This window comes from Ambystoma mexicanum, chromosome 11 (assembly GCF_040938575.1).
Source record: "Ambystoma mexicanum isolate Mex_15411 chromosome 11, UKY_AmexF1_1, whole genome shotgun sequence".
Classification (NCBI taxonomy): domain Eukaryota; kingdom Metazoa; phylum Chordata; class Amphibia; order Caudata; family Ambystomatidae; genus Ambystoma; species Ambystoma mexicanum.
In genome coordinates this window covers 1,020,896,407-1,020,913,958 of record NC_090934.1, presented here as the reverse complement: position 1 = coordinate 1,020,913,958, position 17,552 = coordinate 1,020,896,407, and the positions used below count along the sequence as shown (strand labels likewise).

Genomic DNA, 17,552 nt, shown 5'->3' with positions numbered 1-17,552 from the left:
TGGGAATAGGATTTTCTAATTCTCTAAGGATTGAGAACAATTCTTTGGAGTCTGATGCGGCATTACTGATGCGTGTATTGTAGGAATTAGCTTTATGGGAGATAATGGCTGTTTTATAGCTTGTGTTGGCATCCTTGAATGCTTTGGCTGAGTCGGGCGAGGGGTGTTTGTTATGAGCGTGTTCCAAGGCACGTTTAGTTCTTCTTAGGGTGGCTAATTCTTCATCAAACCAGAAGTGGGATTTTTTGTCACCATGTTGCGTTTTGGTTTTAATGGGTGCTACTTCGATAGTGAGGGTGAGGCATCTATGGTAGTAGTCAGCGATAGTGCTAGGGTCATTGCTGATAACTAGGTTGGTTGCTAAAGTTTTATTTAGGGTAGGAACAAAGTTATCTGCAGTGAGCTTTCTAGGATTTCTAGCTTCAACAGTATACTTTACTGTTGTCTTGGGAGATTGGGGTTCGTCGCTCAGGAGAGTGAAGTTAATGCAATGGTGGTCAGACCAGCTCAGGGAAGAAATGGTATCAATGGTTAATCTAGTTTTGAGTGAGAGGATCCAGTCGAGGGTTCTGCCCTTGATATGAGTAGGATCATTCACCAATTGGGTGAAGTTCAGATCTTTGAGTGCTGAATGTAGCGCTGTGGCTTTGAGGCCTAGTTAATTGTTGAAGCCTAAATTTCAATCTCCAAGTATTATACATTTCGTATTTGGTTTAATGAAAGGGGCAAGGAGGAGTGGGATGTCTATTTCCGGGTGACTATTGGTGCTGGGTGTTCTATATATCACCAAAAAATTGATTGTCGTTTTGTCATTCCAGGCTGGTTTAGCTAGCAGCATTTCATATCCTAGGAGGACTTTCGGTGGAACTAGTTCTGAATTGCAAATTACTCTTAGCTATGATAGCGACACCACCTCCTATGGAATGGGTTCTATCTACTCTGAAGATGGAATAATCAGGTGGGATGGCCAATGATAGTAGAGATCCTGAAGCTTGGTGAAGCCAGGCTTCTGTGACTACTAGTAAGTCAAGGTTTTGTTCAATAATGAGATCCTGGATTTTAATGGCATGTGCTCCTAGTGAGCGGGCATTAATGAGGGCACATTTAATATTTGAAGGTTTCTTGGGTTTAACTGCGATAGTGGTCTTAGGCTTAGGGGGGTACAGAGTAAGGTGAGTAGATTTTGAAGACACAGTAGTGAGTGGCTTGTACTCTTTCTTTTGCCAGGAATCATTGTATTTGTTTGGTAACTAAAGGTGTAGGGGTGTGGCTGTATTGGTTTGGTTTAGTGCGTGATCTTAGTCGATAAGCTCTGTGGTCTCCGGTGATAGAGTATGTTTTGGAGACTAGGGCGGCCTTCGGGGTCAGAGGATAGCCTAATAAAGGAAGTGGGATATGAATGGGTGCGAAGGCTTGCTCTGGAATCATAGTAGGGAGGCTGTCTTTGAGAGTTTGTTCTTGTTGGTTGAGTATGTGGGAGGAAGGTTGTAGGCAGGGTATGGGGTAGTGTCCTGGACATGCCTGTTTGGACAGTACATTTTTGAAGGCAAGGAAGTGGTTCCCTGTGCAGCGGATGCTGTCTAAAACTACGCAAAAAGGGAACATGGTAAGGAGTATTCCGCCTAGCATAACTATGTTGAGTGTAATGTTAGCTAATGGAAGTGGGAGAGCGGGGCTGTGTTTAGCTGGCGTAAGTCTCAGAGTGAGGACTGGTACCGTGTGACGTAGAGCTTTATGAGCAGAAATAGTGATACCGTGTAAACTTAGGAGAAGAGTCTGGGAGTATGGTCTGGGTGCACTGCACTGTTAACGGCACAGTATGGACTGCAATTCACAAGGTGTCTTGTCACTAGAGGTAAATGTGGCATAAAAGTCAATGATGACATAAGGTGTCATCAGCTAATGGGAGCGAAGTATGATATGATAGTCTATAAATATAAAACTATCAATGATACAGGGTGGTATGCCATTTGAGATGCAGATACTTTTAGGAAAAACGCAGTGTAGCACAACACAAAGTAGGGGCAGGTTAGAAGCAAAGTATTGTCAAGGGCACAACATTGCATGACATTAGGATGCAGATGCTCCTGGGCAAAGCACAGTATAGCAAAACACAATGTAGGGGCAGGCTAGAAGCAAAGTATTGTCAACGGCACAACATGGCATGAAATTATCTCACTATATTTAAAGAGAAATATCCTACCTTTGTTTTCAGTTTTGTTCCCACCTAGTGTAGAACACAAATCAACCTATTTAGTTATTACATCATTGCCTCTCTAGTCCTCTGTTGATCCCCCTATAGCGGAACAGCATCCTGTGATCCCCTCCAGAAGCGAGGGAGTACATCTACCCCCTGGAGCAGTAGGCCATCATGCTAGCCTGTTCGCTTTCCTTCCTTACTGCTGTGTGAGGCAAGTGTGTCTTGATTCCAAAACACAACACAGGGGCCATTGTGAAAAACCAGAGGGTGTTTCACTGCCTAGACCCCGGGAATCCCTTACTCAGGTGGCCAGGGCGCGGCCATCGCCTTTCGATACAGACCCTGGGGGTGGACAAGTGCGGGAATATCACGTGGGTGAGGGGTCCTCTGGGAGTGGGGGTGGAACACCCGATGGCGAGACGTGGATCCCCCTTTCCAAATACCCCTGTCCCGTCCTATTTTATAGGACATTCCAACTTCCCAGACCCTGCCCCCTTTTCTACACAAACACTGAGCTGAGGAAGAGGAGATCTGAGGATGCAATACATTGGACATGTCCCACTAATAGGATCAGATAGGGTCAGGCACTTGATCTTAGTTACAAACACCTGGTACCTATTAGCTCTCCCCACATGGTTGAAAGGTGGAACACTGAGACACACGCCGAGCAAAGCGATGCACGAGAAGGAGCAGTTCCTTCAGGGTGGCTGCGAACCAGGTGGAGCAGAGCGACAGGCCAAGGGACGGAACCAAGGTGTGAAGAAACCTTGGACACCCCGGCGAGAGTTTGTTACCTCCGAAGGGCATTGAAGGTTGCGCAAGGAAGTCCAACTGGAGAGAACAGACAAACCTGTTTTGTGTTTTAAGGATATCAGCCACCATCCTGGGCAAACGGCAGAGTTGAAGAGGTGCAGCAGCAGTTGTGGTATCAGCCTTGACTTCAGGATCAAAGCTACAAAAGACGATGAACTTGTGAGTTGATGAGAGCAGTGAAAGTCCGGTCTGTGTTACTTAAAAATTGACTGCAACAATATTCGACGAATGAAAGTTGCACGTGTGCCGATAAGAAGCGAGAGAAAGCAAAGTATTGTAAAGATCTTTAAATTAAAGATTCAAAGTAACAGAGTGGTCCGGGGAAAGAAGATTGCCCAATTGAAAGTCTGTGAAATGTCTGCCAGAGAAGCGGCGGAAGGGAAAGAAACTGAGATTTAAGATTTAAACAGTTAGGTTTGATCCCGGTAGAGGGAAACCTAGATGTGAGAACTGTCTTGGAAATGTTAGGTTTGATCACAGCAGATGGAAACCTGGATGTGAGAGATATCTTTGAACTTTGAAATAAGCACTGTGCTCGAAACTACATTTACCAAGAGGCCTTGGTGTAGGAGAGAAAAAAGTAACATTTCAGGAAAGAAGGCCGAAGTGGTCATGTAGAGGTAAAAGCAAAAGCCTTGCCGTTTCAAAAGTCTTAGACAGCGGAAGGAAAGTAAAAGGAGGCTCGAGCCCGACAGAGGGAAGCCTATGAAGGTGTGATTGAAACCTTGGGAGGGGAACCCCCACAAATTGTGATTGAAAGGTTTGAGCCCGGCGGAGGGAACCCTTTCCTATATTGTCGTAACCAGAAGGAAACAAACTTTGTTGAACTGTATGATAGGATAAAAGGTTACTTGGGCTAGAGTGAGAGAAAGCCGAGAGATCCAGTGGATAAACTAGTGACTTTTCGTGAAAGGACAAGTGGGCCCTGGTCCACGAAACAAACTGCATCCTTGTGTCCGAAGCCAGAGTATGTTGCAAGGTCCAAATATGCCACCTTACCCCGTGCTACAAAACGTGGGGAAGGGAGTTTACTCAGCCATACTGACATTTCGTTTGAACACTGATTTTCTTTTTTGTATTACACATTCCCTTTACACATTTATTGTATTAGAAAAAGAGGTCAGGCAGTAGGTTTATTAGTATAGACCATTTTATTTTGAATAAGCACTGACTAAGGTATTTTGTTTTCGTTTGATGGTCGAGAATACTCCCATCTTAGTTATAGGGTAAGATAGGCGTTTTCTAACCTCTTTTAAACCATCAATAAAGGTTTTGAAACTTGCAGCTCGTGTCAGTATCTACTTGTTATACCATGCCTCCCTCACACCATGCATTACCTCAAAAAGAGAGATGATGTGGGGTCATTGTCTCTGTGGCCGGGACGTAGAATGTTGTTCTGGACACCCTATGCAGGGACACATTGCTCTCCAGTGAATGGGAACTATGTCTGGACGTATTGGACAAGATCTTCACTTCTTGGGGGTAGCCCTTAAGTGGTCCTCTTCACCTCCAGTGTCAACCGTAAGTGCAAGATATTCTACTCCATGTGATTTTCTAGCGATTGTAGTATAGAGCTTTGATCGCCTCTATGTGTTCCTTCTGATTGCTGTTAATAGACTGAGGACATTCATCCGGTCACTGCAGACTGGGCCCAGTGAGCGTGGCACCCGGAGCTTCTTTGTTCCCTGCTGTCCCAATTGAGGCTAGGATCACCATCTGAGCCGGAGTACACTCAAACTTCGTGCTTGGCTGCTGAGAGGCTGAGAAACGAGCAATGAACTTTTTCTGAGGGGCTGGATGCGCTTATTTCTGCCAGTTGGCTAGCTATGATATCTATTTATGCGTGTAGATGGCCTATGTTCTCTGCTTGTTGAAATGGGAAGGGTCTGCAGCATTTAACTTGTCTGGCCTCTTCTATGCTAGATTCTTGCTTTCTTTCACCAAGGAGGGCATTCTGATTGGAACTATTAAGGGGTACTTGGTTGCTATTTCGGTCTTCAAGAGGACCCCCATGTAGGGCTCTTTGTTTTACTATCCTTACTGTTATGCGATTTCTGAAAGAGTTAACTAATTTCCACCATACCACTTTTTGGTTTTTCTGCGTGGGGATTGAGTTGTGTTCTAATGTTTTTAATAGCAGCCCTGTTTGAGCTATGTTCATGCAAACCCTTAATTTTGATTTTCCTGTTTGCCATCACTTCAACACAATGAATGAGTGAGCTGCACACTTTCTGTCAAGCCCCCTTACCTCATTTCCTCTAAGGAGCAATTTAGTGTGATGGTGAGACACTTCTTCCTTTCCAAAGTTGTGTCAGACTTTCACCTGTTACAGAAGATCCACTTTATGGTCTCGTACCAAACCCCTCACCTATAACAGCCGGAGGAGACTGGCTCCAAGAGAGCTCAGAACTACTTAATCTCTCAGATGAGGGACATAAGGAAGTATGACCAGCTCTCTTTAAGATTATCTTGTGCCAAGGCTGGCAGGGATGTTAGCAAGAAGACCCAGCCGAAGTGGGCTGTCCACTGCATTTCTGAATTCTACTATGTGAATAGCTAGTACATGCATGTGCTTTCCGGGGCTCATTCTGGCAGAGCTCTGCCTTGCTCTACTGTGGACATCTGTCAGGTAGCTATGTGGCTTTCTCTGCACATGTTTGCCCTAGTCAAGGTTCTGTACTTCTTTGGGATTCTTTCTGATTTGGGAAATATGTGGTATAGAGGGAGGAATCAATTAGAAAGGGCTAATCATTATACCGGGCAGGTAGAAAGGCAAGATGAGCTTCAGAAACTCCATAACCGCAGGAGTATGTGTCAGAATGTACCAAAGTATTAACTGAAAAGGATACAATACTCAAAAGGATACAGGAGGTAGGGTCTTCCGGATCCCTGTTCACACGATTTGATAGTTGTGAAGTCAATTGAAGACCTTCCAAATGATACAACCCTCTGGCTGATAGAACAGGCAGAGCGATGGATCACTGGAAAGGGCGTGGGTAAGGTATAGAAAGCCAGCCTAGGACAAATTAAAGTATCATGAATAACTGCTCCAACCTGAGTATGATGAATTAGATAAAGACAGGAATGTTCACACTGACCTTTAGTTTAGGGTAGAATAATCCAGAAGTCTCTTGATGGATTTGAATGAAGAACAAACGACAAGGAAGGGAAAATTAGTAAGGGAGACTTATCCCGAACGGAACGAGGCTCACGCTAGATACGGGTTGAATTCACCACAGGATAGCGTCCAAAAGTTCAGTTCAATGTCACCTTCCAATAATCCTTGAAAAGCGTCCTTCCCACTATACGGATCAATCCTTCTGTTAATTCCACAGATGCAGGAGTTAGAAAAACAAAGTACACGCGGTTATAAACAACCGCGAAGAAAATAACGTTTGAAGACAACGTGCGCGTGTGGTTTATACACGCGGGCAGGATTCGCGCAGACTGGGCCAGCCGCGTGTGAAGACAACGTGCGCGTGTGGATTTTACACGCGGGCAGGATTCGCGCAGACTGGGCCAGCCGCGTGTGAAGACAACGTGCGCGTGTGGATTTACACGCGGGCAGGATACACGCAGCCTTGGCCAGCCGCACTTGAAGACAGAAAGCGCGTGTGGATTTTACACGCGGGCAGGATTTACGCAGCCTTGGCCAGCCGCGCTTGAAGACAGAAAGCGCGTGTGGATTTTACACGCGGGCAGGATTTACGCAGCCTTGGCCAGCCGCGCTTGAAGGCAGAGAGCGCGTGTGGAATAACACGCGGGCGGTGTTCCCGCAGTCCGGAACAGCCGCGTTTGGAGACAGCGTGCGCGTGTGGAATTACACGCGGGCAGGATTTACGCAGTCCGGCCCAGCCGCGTATGAAGACAGAGTGTACGTGTGGATGTACACGCAGGCAGGATTCCCGCAGCCTTGGCCAGCCGCACTTGTAGACAGAAAGCGCGTGTGGATTTTACACGCGGGCAGGATTTACGCAGCCTTGGCCAGCCGCACTTGAAGACAGAAAGCGCGTGTGGATTTTACACGCGGGCAGGATTTACGCAGCCTTGGCCAGCCGCGTTTGAAGACAGAGAGCGCGTGTGAATTATCACGCGAAGGAATAGCTCCAGGAATCAGCGTGTGGCGGAACACACGCTATTGAAGGCCCAAAGGTAGCTGTAGAAATATGCCAGGATGTAGATCAGAGGTTCAGCTACACAACGCCAATAGATGCGATCAGAAGCAGCGAGTGAAGTTTCTACGCTGCTTAAATACGTAATACCGTAGTTCACGTGACGAAGCAAAAGTCACGTGAAGTTAGCGACGTGAAAAGTGCAAACGTCGTTTTCCCGGTAACGTATCGAATAACCTCCATTTGGAGTAGAACGGTCTAGCTGTTCTACGAGCGTAGCGTCCAGCATGCATGACAGTATGATGTATGCGTGGGCCCGGTAGGGATGGGTAGAGACAAGGAAAGAGGTCTGGTGATTGTGTCCAGCACTCGAGTTGCGCTGAATCCTGGCCTGGATTGTGTGATTCAGCTTGGGTTTGGAGCAACCTGTTTCACTGGCGCACCCGCTGAGGGTGCTAATTTACCATCAACCTCAGGGCGAAGGCAGAAGATCAGTCGGCCATAGTCATGGGTGGTAACTGGGTGCATACAACAAGAATTATAAATATATATCCCATGAGAGTGGACAATAAATAATGAAAAAATAGGCATTCACACACTAGGGGCCTCATTAAGAGTTTGGCAGTGCAATAAACAGGTGGTTGTAAATGTTATGTTTTTGGGCAGTAACAGAATTACCATCATTTTTACCATACCACCAAAGTCAGAATGTTGCCCAATATGTTTTAGCTTTTCAACTAAATATTTCTTTGTTTTGGCACATGTTTAGCATTATATGAACAGGTGCTGCCATCATGTGCAAGCACAGATGCCGCAGTAATGCCAGCCAAAATGCTTGTTAATGTCTAACATGCATCATTTAATCACCAAATGTAATGTGCAGCCTCACATGTCTAGTTGCTGCCATTATGTGTCATGCACAACCTCAAAAGACACAGTAATACTAGCTAATGTCGTAAGCATGGTATAGTCCTAAATGTAGAGCGTAGCCCTCACCTGTTTGCTCGGTGCCCTCCAATGACACGTGCAGCCACAAATGCCTCAGTAATACCATCCACATCCAATTGCTGCCTCATATGCATGGTATATGGATGTGTGTTCTTTAATAGGGCTTCATGGCAGTTTCACCCTGCTTATAAATGATGAAAGGCTACAACAGATGTTATTGTCCTTTGTTATGGTACTCAATTTATCAACCTTGAAAGGCTAATTTGGCCTGCTGCAGGATTTGAACTTGTAAAGGACAGGCTGGTCCATGTGAAAGGCGATCACTTTACTTCTGAGCTATCCACCCAAACAGCTCAGATAGTTACCATGTGTGGGGTACTGTATAGACACACAAGTGCATGTGATTCCATCATATGCCAAGCACAGCCTCAAATGCCACAGTAATGCCACCCAATGGTAAGTCATTTGTCATGTGTGTGTCACTGGCACCATTTGCCTAAAAATGCATGGGATTGCAATCGTCATCTAAATGTTTCTTTGCGAAGTTGCCCAACACGTGCGGAAATGGTTTATTATTTTTTTTTTTTATTTAATCCTATCAAGTTTTCAGTCAGTGTTACTTGCTCAGAGTGCTTTATACTTTGGCAAAGTTTCTTTTTCGCAATTGCCCCTTGTAGAAGAACTCCAAAATCTTCTTACAAGTTAAAATGTGCATCCTTTAATTTACTACTATTGTTACTTGCCTGTGTGCTTTAAAATGCACCATTCTGGACAAGTGGCAATAAAAATTCCTTGGGTAGAACCGCCAAACACCTCATGATTTGATATTTAACCATTTCATGTTTTATCACCATTACCTGAGTGTTTTTTTTTTTTAGAATAGCAAAACATGTTTTCAGAACTTGAAACCCCTACTATCATTACTGTTGGGAAAGATTTTCTTTTTGCACCTTTCCATTCACACATTTCCATGGGACCCCATTCCTAAGGCTGCTTCTGTGTTCAATGCTGTACGATCTCCTGTCGCCGCCTGACTGTGGTGACCTTTGTTGGAACACCCCTTCAATCCCATGAGGTATCCTGAGGGGTCTGTGTGGCAGAAGTCTTCATCTTTCATCCTTTTGGGTCTTCAACTGGAAACTGACTGGAGTCGATTGCTATTTACCAGGACCACCAGACACTAAATTCCGTTGCTGAAAGTGACCTATGCACCGACGATCCATGGGCCTTCCTCAAACAGACCAAGTGCAAAAAACTGCATCCCCAACACATTCCGGAACACCTACAGTCTATGGAAGAATCCGAGTCAGGGGGTAAGTTAACATACCTGTTCTGTCTCCCCTTTTTCTCCATAGGGTTGCATTTCTTCTATGTCTTCCTTCCACAGATTTGTCATGACCCGCCTAACCAACCCCTTATATGGAAAGCTTGTAATCTCTTGCAGCTCTGTGGTTTGGGGTTTTGCCAACTTCATATATGCCACATCCTAAGATCTGGGTGCCAATGACGCAGATGCAGAGCTACCTTCTGCCCCTCAGCGCGGTAGCTGAAAATGTTTCCAAAGCCAGACTTGTACCTGAAGGAGATTTTTAACATGATGAATCTGTGGAATGAAGGATTTATCCATCAGGAAAAACAATACCGGAGGTAAGTAACTTGTTCCGTTAAGCATTAGTCCCACAAATTGGGAGTGGACATGAACTGCATATGCAAATGGAAGTTGCTATTGTGTGCAATCCCGTACTGTTAGGCTGTAGTCTCACTCTGTTTGCCAAACCCTGCTCTCAAATACCCTGTTGCGATACAAGGGTCTTGTTACTGGCCAACTACAGAATTTGAGATCTTAAGTTGTATGCAGCACCTATATCTGCGGAAGCAGAACTGACTTTTCAGATGATCTACATGCATTTGATTAGCTGTGATTTATGTTTTTATTAAACCATTTAAAAGAATCAGTGTTCCTTTCAGCCAATTGGTTGGAGGAGTACCTTCAAATGTAGCATCAGGGTGCACCATGGGTCTAGAAATGCACAAGTCATCATTAATGTATATCTCCCTTTTCTAAAGATATGGTTTCTCAAGATTGCCAAGCACAAAACCCTCTGAAGCCGCATCACAAACTAATTTGAGTCTCTCAACATTTATACACACTGTGTATGTTTGTTGGACTTTTGCTTTCTTGGTGTTACACTTTTGTGATAGTCAACTTTCCTACACATTGACATGCTTATCAGGTTGGGACGCTATCAGACTTGTTCCTGTTTTCCCAGATATATAGATGGATGTTTTTTAATTGGTCTGGTATCCCAAGCGTTATAATGTGAACAAGTTGTTCTACCTGATTTGAAGCAAAGTAGGTATGTATCGTCTTAGCAGTGTTGTTGCCTTTCTAATGCCTCTCTGGTAGACATGTACCCTATTCTTAAACCCGCTATATCGCATAGATGCAGTTGGGTAAATGCATATGAAGACTTCTACTTTTTTCACTGTCCTAGCCTTGCCCAACAACATGAAGATTCCCAGCTCAAAAGCATTAAGATTCCATCAGGGCGACGGAAAGAAGCCAAAGACCTCTGTGAATGCCCCAGCCACCCAGTGGCAAGAAGCATCAGTGCATTTGAACCAGTTGAAGAGACAGCGAAAGGAACGCGGAAGATAACTCAGGTTGTTCCCACCGGCAGCCTCCCCACAAGCCTGCAGCAAACTGTTGTATGTGCATCTTACTTTCTCACTTATTTACTACTTGTTTGTTTTAATTTGATTTATATTGCTTCCCGGCTTACACTGGGATATTGCCTTACATAGACCTGAAAAATCTTGGTGACTTTTGCTGCCAGATTCTGAACTAAAACCCAATGTCCCAAAAAAAACGAAATGCTTAACCACCCTTCCTTTTATATAGATTTTACCACTGAGATCTTGAAGGTTTGTTTTATGAAACTACGAGATACAGTTGGGCATTTGTTTTTAGACTTCTAGAATTTGTAGAACCAGTTAGTATTTTTCCCCAGTTTGAAATCCAAACAAGAGTTAACGGCACAACGATTTACAGTGTAGTAATTTCCCCATCCCAAAGTAATAACAGAGATGCCACATAAGGTTGTTTTTGCCCACGCATTAAAGCGTGGATAAAATAGTTTGCTTTCTTAGTGTACAGTCCCACAAGGAATAGGCTTTTGGAGCATAGGATTGTCTAACCCTTCAAGTCAAGATGATTGTTTAAACAAAGTGCAGTTTTGTCATTTTTGTGTGGCCTTTTGGGTTACTCCTGTGTTTCTGTTTCTCTCACCCTATCCTTTGCCTTTCATATACCCTCTTCTGCATTGCCTAGATGATTTGTGCTTCTTCTGCTAAATGCCCCTATTTCCAAGTCACACAATATGGTGGCACTAAAAACATCTTTCTGATTTCTTAGGTGTAATTTTTTCTGTTTTTGATTGATCAACTTTAACCCATATTTTAACCCAGCTTAACAAATGACATCTCACCGACATTGTACAAGGAGGAAAATGGCAAATATGTAGTATAGAGCAATTGTTACACCACAACTGGCTATTTAAAAAAAAAAAAAAAAGAAATCTGGGCTGCCTTCCTATGACATCTCCTGTAAGCAATTACAGCACAATTATTTAAAACTACATAGATGTTTTTTTCTTCCAAAGCTCATTGAACTTAGATGGTCCTTTAATTCTGAAGGATGATCATAAGGTTGTGTGACAGCAAATCAATGACGTATCAGTGACACTTAGTAACCTATCATACAGTAAAATCTGAAATTACAAAAATGAAGTATATGTCCCACAGTTTCAACAATGATCATCCTAGATAATTGTTTTTAACTAAAAAAAAGCATGTTTGTTGTCACAAAAAACGTGCGTTCTCCAGAATCCTGAGTTTATATTGATGTCATAGCATTAAATAAAGAAGACAAACTCATAGCAAAGTTTTTTTTTTTACTTGTGGGCTATCATTCCCAATTTTTTGTTTTCTATCCCTGACTAATGATGGGGGTAAGCCTAGGCTCCACCCCTAGCAGACAAATTCAGATTCTTCAAAGCATGTCATGTGCTAGGGAGTCCTCTTAAGCTTGCAGAGTTTTTTCAACTTTACTTTGCATTGTTTTGCTGCAGTGTCCTGTTTTTTCTGCAGCTTTTTTTTTTATCTGTGAGCCTTGCTTCCCTGATTTAGCAGGTTTTTCCAAGGTGATTCTTCTCCTTTTGGCTTCTGCCATCAAATTTCTTCATCTGCGACTGCCTTCAGACCTCCAGTGAAATGCCTGCTGAGGAAAGGCAGGAGTAGTGGCAGGCCAAAGATTAAAAAACCCTTATTAAAGGAGGAGTGTTAAACTTTGTGGGGAAAAAAATACTTATTTAAGAGACCCTCTCCCCACAAACCTGAAGTGCATAAAATTTTTAAGGGTTTTACTCATAAACCCTCTTGGACAGACAAACCTGACTTTTACTTTTTCTAGAAGAAAATAAGGGGATGTCCTCTTGAGAACTCTTCCGGCCTCCATCTCCATTGACAATAATAGCCCTGCCCATGGTCAGACCATAACATTATACTATTCACTATCAACAGCAGCTCTCCTACTAATCTGCCAACGCAGATGGCACCAGCTACCCAAGCCCGCAACTTGCATAACATTACACCTGACAGCATTCTCCCACTGATCTCACAGCTCACTAAACCTACGGAAGAGACAGCCGGCCCTGCCTCCCTGGTTTCTACCTATAATCAAGTTATGAAATCAGACCAGGATGCAAGATGGCTCTTTGGGGAACTGCAAAGCTAAACCTAAAGCACATCTCAACCACTGGTTCACCCCTGAACTCAAAGACCTATGTAGCAAAAAAAGGAACGCAGAAAATAATTGGAGGAGAAACCCTTCAATCACAAACAAAGAACAATTCCCCTCTATAGCATCTGACTATAAAAAAGCCACCCATCAAGCCAAAAGCAATGCTTTTAATCTACGTATTGAAAATGCCAACTCTAGCTCAAAAGAGCTCTTTTCAGTTCTAAGAGAATTAGAAACCCCCTCACAGAAATCGGACCACTGCATCAAAGATCAAACCTGGTGTGAAAACATACAAAAAGCTCTCATGGACAAAATCACGTCACTTCAACTCAAAATTAATAACAAAAAGTTAAAACTTAATACATCTCAGCAGCCTACAACCAATCTCAGTCCACCTAAACCTAAGCCTTTCCCTAAGTTTGAGTTCTCCCCTATTACGATAGAGGAAACAACCAAAATCATAAAACGTCTTAAACCTACTCGATGCCAAGGTGATATTTGTCCTGTGACCCTAATCAAAGACTGCACAGACAACCTGGCACCTTTCACCACCTCACTCATAAACAACTCATTGGCCTCCAACAAAGTACCAGACAACCTGAAGGAAGCGTGGGTGATGCCTCTTTTGAAAAAACCCTCACTCGACCTGAATGTTCCTACTAACTACCGGCGCATCACGACAATACCATTCTTGATAAAAATCCTGGATAGGGTAGCATATGTCCAGATTCAAAAATATCTAGAAACACACCATCTGCTGGACCTCCGACAATCGGGCTTCAGCACGAAAACGGCCCTAGTAGACCTTAAAGCGCAAATGGACAAGATCAGAGAGAGAGGTGACTTAGCCATCCTCCTGCTCCAAGACCTCTCGGCGGCATGCGACTTGGTAAACCACAACATCTTATGCCGTCACCTAGCCAGCGATGCCCTGCTCTCCCACAATGCCATAGCATGGATCAAATCATTCTTGTCTAACAGAACGATGAGTCTTCTCATTCTCCTCAGCAGCCAGCCCCACCCTAGTCTCTTGTGAGGGCCCCAGGGCCCTTGCGTTTCACCGACCATGTGCAACTCATTCACAAAACCCCTCTTCGATAAATTGGACTATCTGTGCGTCACATATACAAATTATGATGACGATACCCAAATTCTTGTCATGGGCGACTATATCACAGACACGAAAGCCCTAAATGCAATCTACCTCATGATCCAAGCTTGGATGGCCCAGAATGAGTTATGTCTTAATGATGATAAGACCGAGATCCTGATCTTGGGCAGCCAGACAAAACTTCAAAATCTCTCACTACTGTACCAATCCTTCAATATAGATGGAAACACAATCATTACTGCCAAAGAAGTTATGAACCTAGGAGTCTACCTCGACCCCTCACTTACCTCTCACAGCAAGTCAATGCTATCTCCTCGGCATCCGGCTACACAGCCAAACTCCTCACTGCCTGCAGACCCTATCGTACAGAAGCGAACTGCATCACCTTGGCAAGAGCACTCATCCTCTCCAGGATCGACTACTGTAACGCCATCTTTGCAGGCTCATTACTTAAAACATCCTGAAACTCCAAATAGTGCAGACCAATGCCATAGGAGCAGCTCTAAATATCCCCAAATCAGAGCACATTTCTTCCATCATAAGAAACATTCACTGGCTAACAGTGAAGGACCGGGTCAAATGTAAAGTACTTACACTCGCACATAAATGTCTAACCAACACCGCCCCTCGCTATCTATCCAATTTGATAGTAAAAAAACAATCATCTAGACCCATTCACACTACCTACCTCGGACAACTGACCGGGCACAGATACAATAGACAGAGCCAGCGGCTCAAGTTTCCCTGTTATGGCAGCCAACTATCGGAACGCCCTGCATCTGGACATCAAACTGGATCCTGCCCTACTCTCATTCCGCAAAAAAACTAAAAACCTGGCTATTTTCTCAGGACACCAGGCCAGGCAACCATCCTCCTAAATTGACATAATTCGATATGTAAAGCCTATAGCCTGCTTCACCTCTGTCTTGCATACCCTGTAAACATATACCTAAGCATGCCCCCTTTACAATCTGCATAACCTGTAACCATATCCGTAAGCTTGCTAAACCTGTACCCAATCCCTTAAATCTGTAACCATATACTTAAGTATGCCTTTTAACGGCCTGCATAACCTGTAACAATACCCTGAAGTTTGCTGAATTCTGTACCCAATCTCTTAAGCCTGCTCCAACCTGTAAGCATACTCATAAGCTGTTGCGCCCAGATGCCTGAGGGTTAAGTGCACCTTACAAATGTAATAATAAATAAAGAAATCTAATGTGGCAGGAAACCTGACAAGCAAGCTCATCAGAAGAGGAGAGCTTCAATGTTGAGGGCTCTTTTCTCCACCAAAACCACAAAGCAGCACCAAGACCAATAATCCCAGCGAAGGAGACTTGGTTGACCCTTTGTAGGAGTCCCATAGGAATTAAACCCAGTGGAACATACGCCTATGCATCATTTCATAATGCTAAGCTTCAAAAAAGTGTGTCTGGGGAAACAGCTTGATCACTGACGATACCACCGGCCACAAAGCCTCATTTGTCTTCCTGTAAGCATGGCACCTTGTCAGCAGGGAACTCGCCATCAACAACTATGCCATCCACTAAGTACCCATCGACAGCACAGGTCCATGAGTAAACGATTTGGGGTTGTTTTACTACGGCTGAAATGTTTGCGATGGAAATTACTGCATGAGAAATGTACGTTATACAAAGTTGTTCGTACATTTCCCATTCGGACATCCACGGCCCCTGCCCACAACCCCACACCCCCCTCTCCCTACTTACCTTTAATTCTGACGCACTGTGTCCCTGTGAAGCTGGTTCCCTTTCACTTTCGTGATCAAGAACCAGCGCTGCAGGGTCCTTGTCGTTTTATTTATTTATGTATTTATTTTTTTGGTCGTGTCAGCTGCAGGGGTGTCCCACGCAATCCCCGCTCACTATACTGTACAGTATAGTGAGCGGGATGTTGCCGGGGACACCCCTGCAGCCCCCACAGCCTTTTTTTATTTTATTTTTACCTACACCACCAAATAGATACTACAAAATGTCCTACAAACATTTAGTCAGTAGGACATTTAGTAGTATCTATTTTAGAACTTTGGTGGTGTAGGTCATTTAGATTCAGTCATTTTGGCCGAAACCGAGTAAACACCTGTCAGTGGTCATGCACCCATCCATGAACAGGCCGTCATCGATAACTAAAACACAGCCGTCCACAGCACATCATCAGTCCACAATGATGGCCTCATCCAAGGAATAGCCCACTTTGACTGCCATTATGGCATTGCCATCCATAAGGCTTCAGCCTTCATCAGTGCCACACCTAATTGACACAGTAGTCAACTGTGCTTTTGTGAACAACCTTAAACCTCACATTGTCATCTACAGAAGAGCTATGTAATTTGCCAGCTGTCTGCATGCAGGGAGATTTGGACTTCTTCCTAACTGAAAAGAACTCTGAGCTTGTATATTCCCCTCTTTGAAGACCAGAGAGCTCCAGCCACCTAATGGCTGAGGAAGACCATGATGGTCATGTTTAACCTGCACGCCTTGCAAAATATAATTGCAGAGTTTCAAAGAACATGACAGTTGCAATAGACTCAATTGGAAAAAGCCTTCTCAGAATCTCACACTCCAAGAAGGAGCCATTCCGCCATACCCTTGAAGCCAACTCGACCAGAAACAAAAGCTTCTACATTGCCACTGCCTGCTAAAGTTCGTGCACTTCCCCCTGCCATTGCATTTTTATTTGGAGGAGGCAGATTGGGCAACCTCTACTCTTGGAGAGTACCTCAAGACGATCGCTATCGCCAATTGGCAGAGATTGAGAAACTCCCAACCAAAAATTGCACCAGAGAAGGGTGAGCTTCCATGAGACTCCATTTCAGAGCACAAATGAAACAATATGAGATATTTCCCAACCTAAGAAGTAAGATTCATGACTTTCTGATGGTATATTGTCTAGTCGTACCATGATTTCTAAAGCAGCACCATCCTGATCACAATGGAAGAGAAAAAGTCTGGCAAACCCCATCCCATGGTGAACACTGTTCTTCTTTTGGACACTATGTGGGAGTTGGGGGGTGTATTTCGTAAAGTACCGTTATCAGCACTGGCCATCACAGCAAGGCTAGAAAAGAAATACAAAGCACTGATATTGTCCTCTCTGTAGCCGTAGCCACCAAAAACAACTCTTGGTTGCAACCACGGCATCCAGATATTGATCAAATAATCCAGGTTTAACTTTCACAGCCCCCACTGGATAAGGAAGGTAGAAAGCTCAAAGCTCTGGGCCAGAAGGTCTTGACATCAGCGTTGACAATGGTTAGCATGGTTAAAGATCTGACAAAAATGGTCCCATAAAATAGAGAGCTATGGCACTAAATGAATACATTTGTGCAGCACCTCCCGCAGATATGCAGGAGGAGGCAAGGGCCATAGTGAAGGAAGTTTAATGTCTCTCAGATCATGTGATACACTGGCAATCAGGGCAGTTTTCTAGCGCCAACCCTAGATGAATGCTACAAACCTTCGACCAGAAACTCAAGCCTTAATTCTTGATATATCCTTTGATGGGCAGGATCTATTTGGGAAGATGATGGATGACCAGCTCAAATGC

The 17,552-nt window shown here is 44.1% G+C and overlaps 1 protein-coding gene across 8 annotated transcripts in view; it reads left to right on the top strand.

The window, feature by feature from the left end:
* The window catches only part of DENND4A (DENN domain containing 4A), a 2,028,245-nt gene that overhangs the window by 1,744,315 nt on the left and 266,378 nt on the right, over nt 1–17,552 (top strand). For all 8 annotated transcript variants that reach the window (XM_069624248.1, XM_069624254.1, XM_069624251.1 and 5 more), the window contains one exon: nt 10,569–10,782. In XM_069624248.1, coding sequence (XP_069480349.1) covers nt 10,569–10,782 — 214 coding nt within the window. The remainder of the gene's footprint in view (nt 1–10,568; nt 10,783–17,552) is intronic.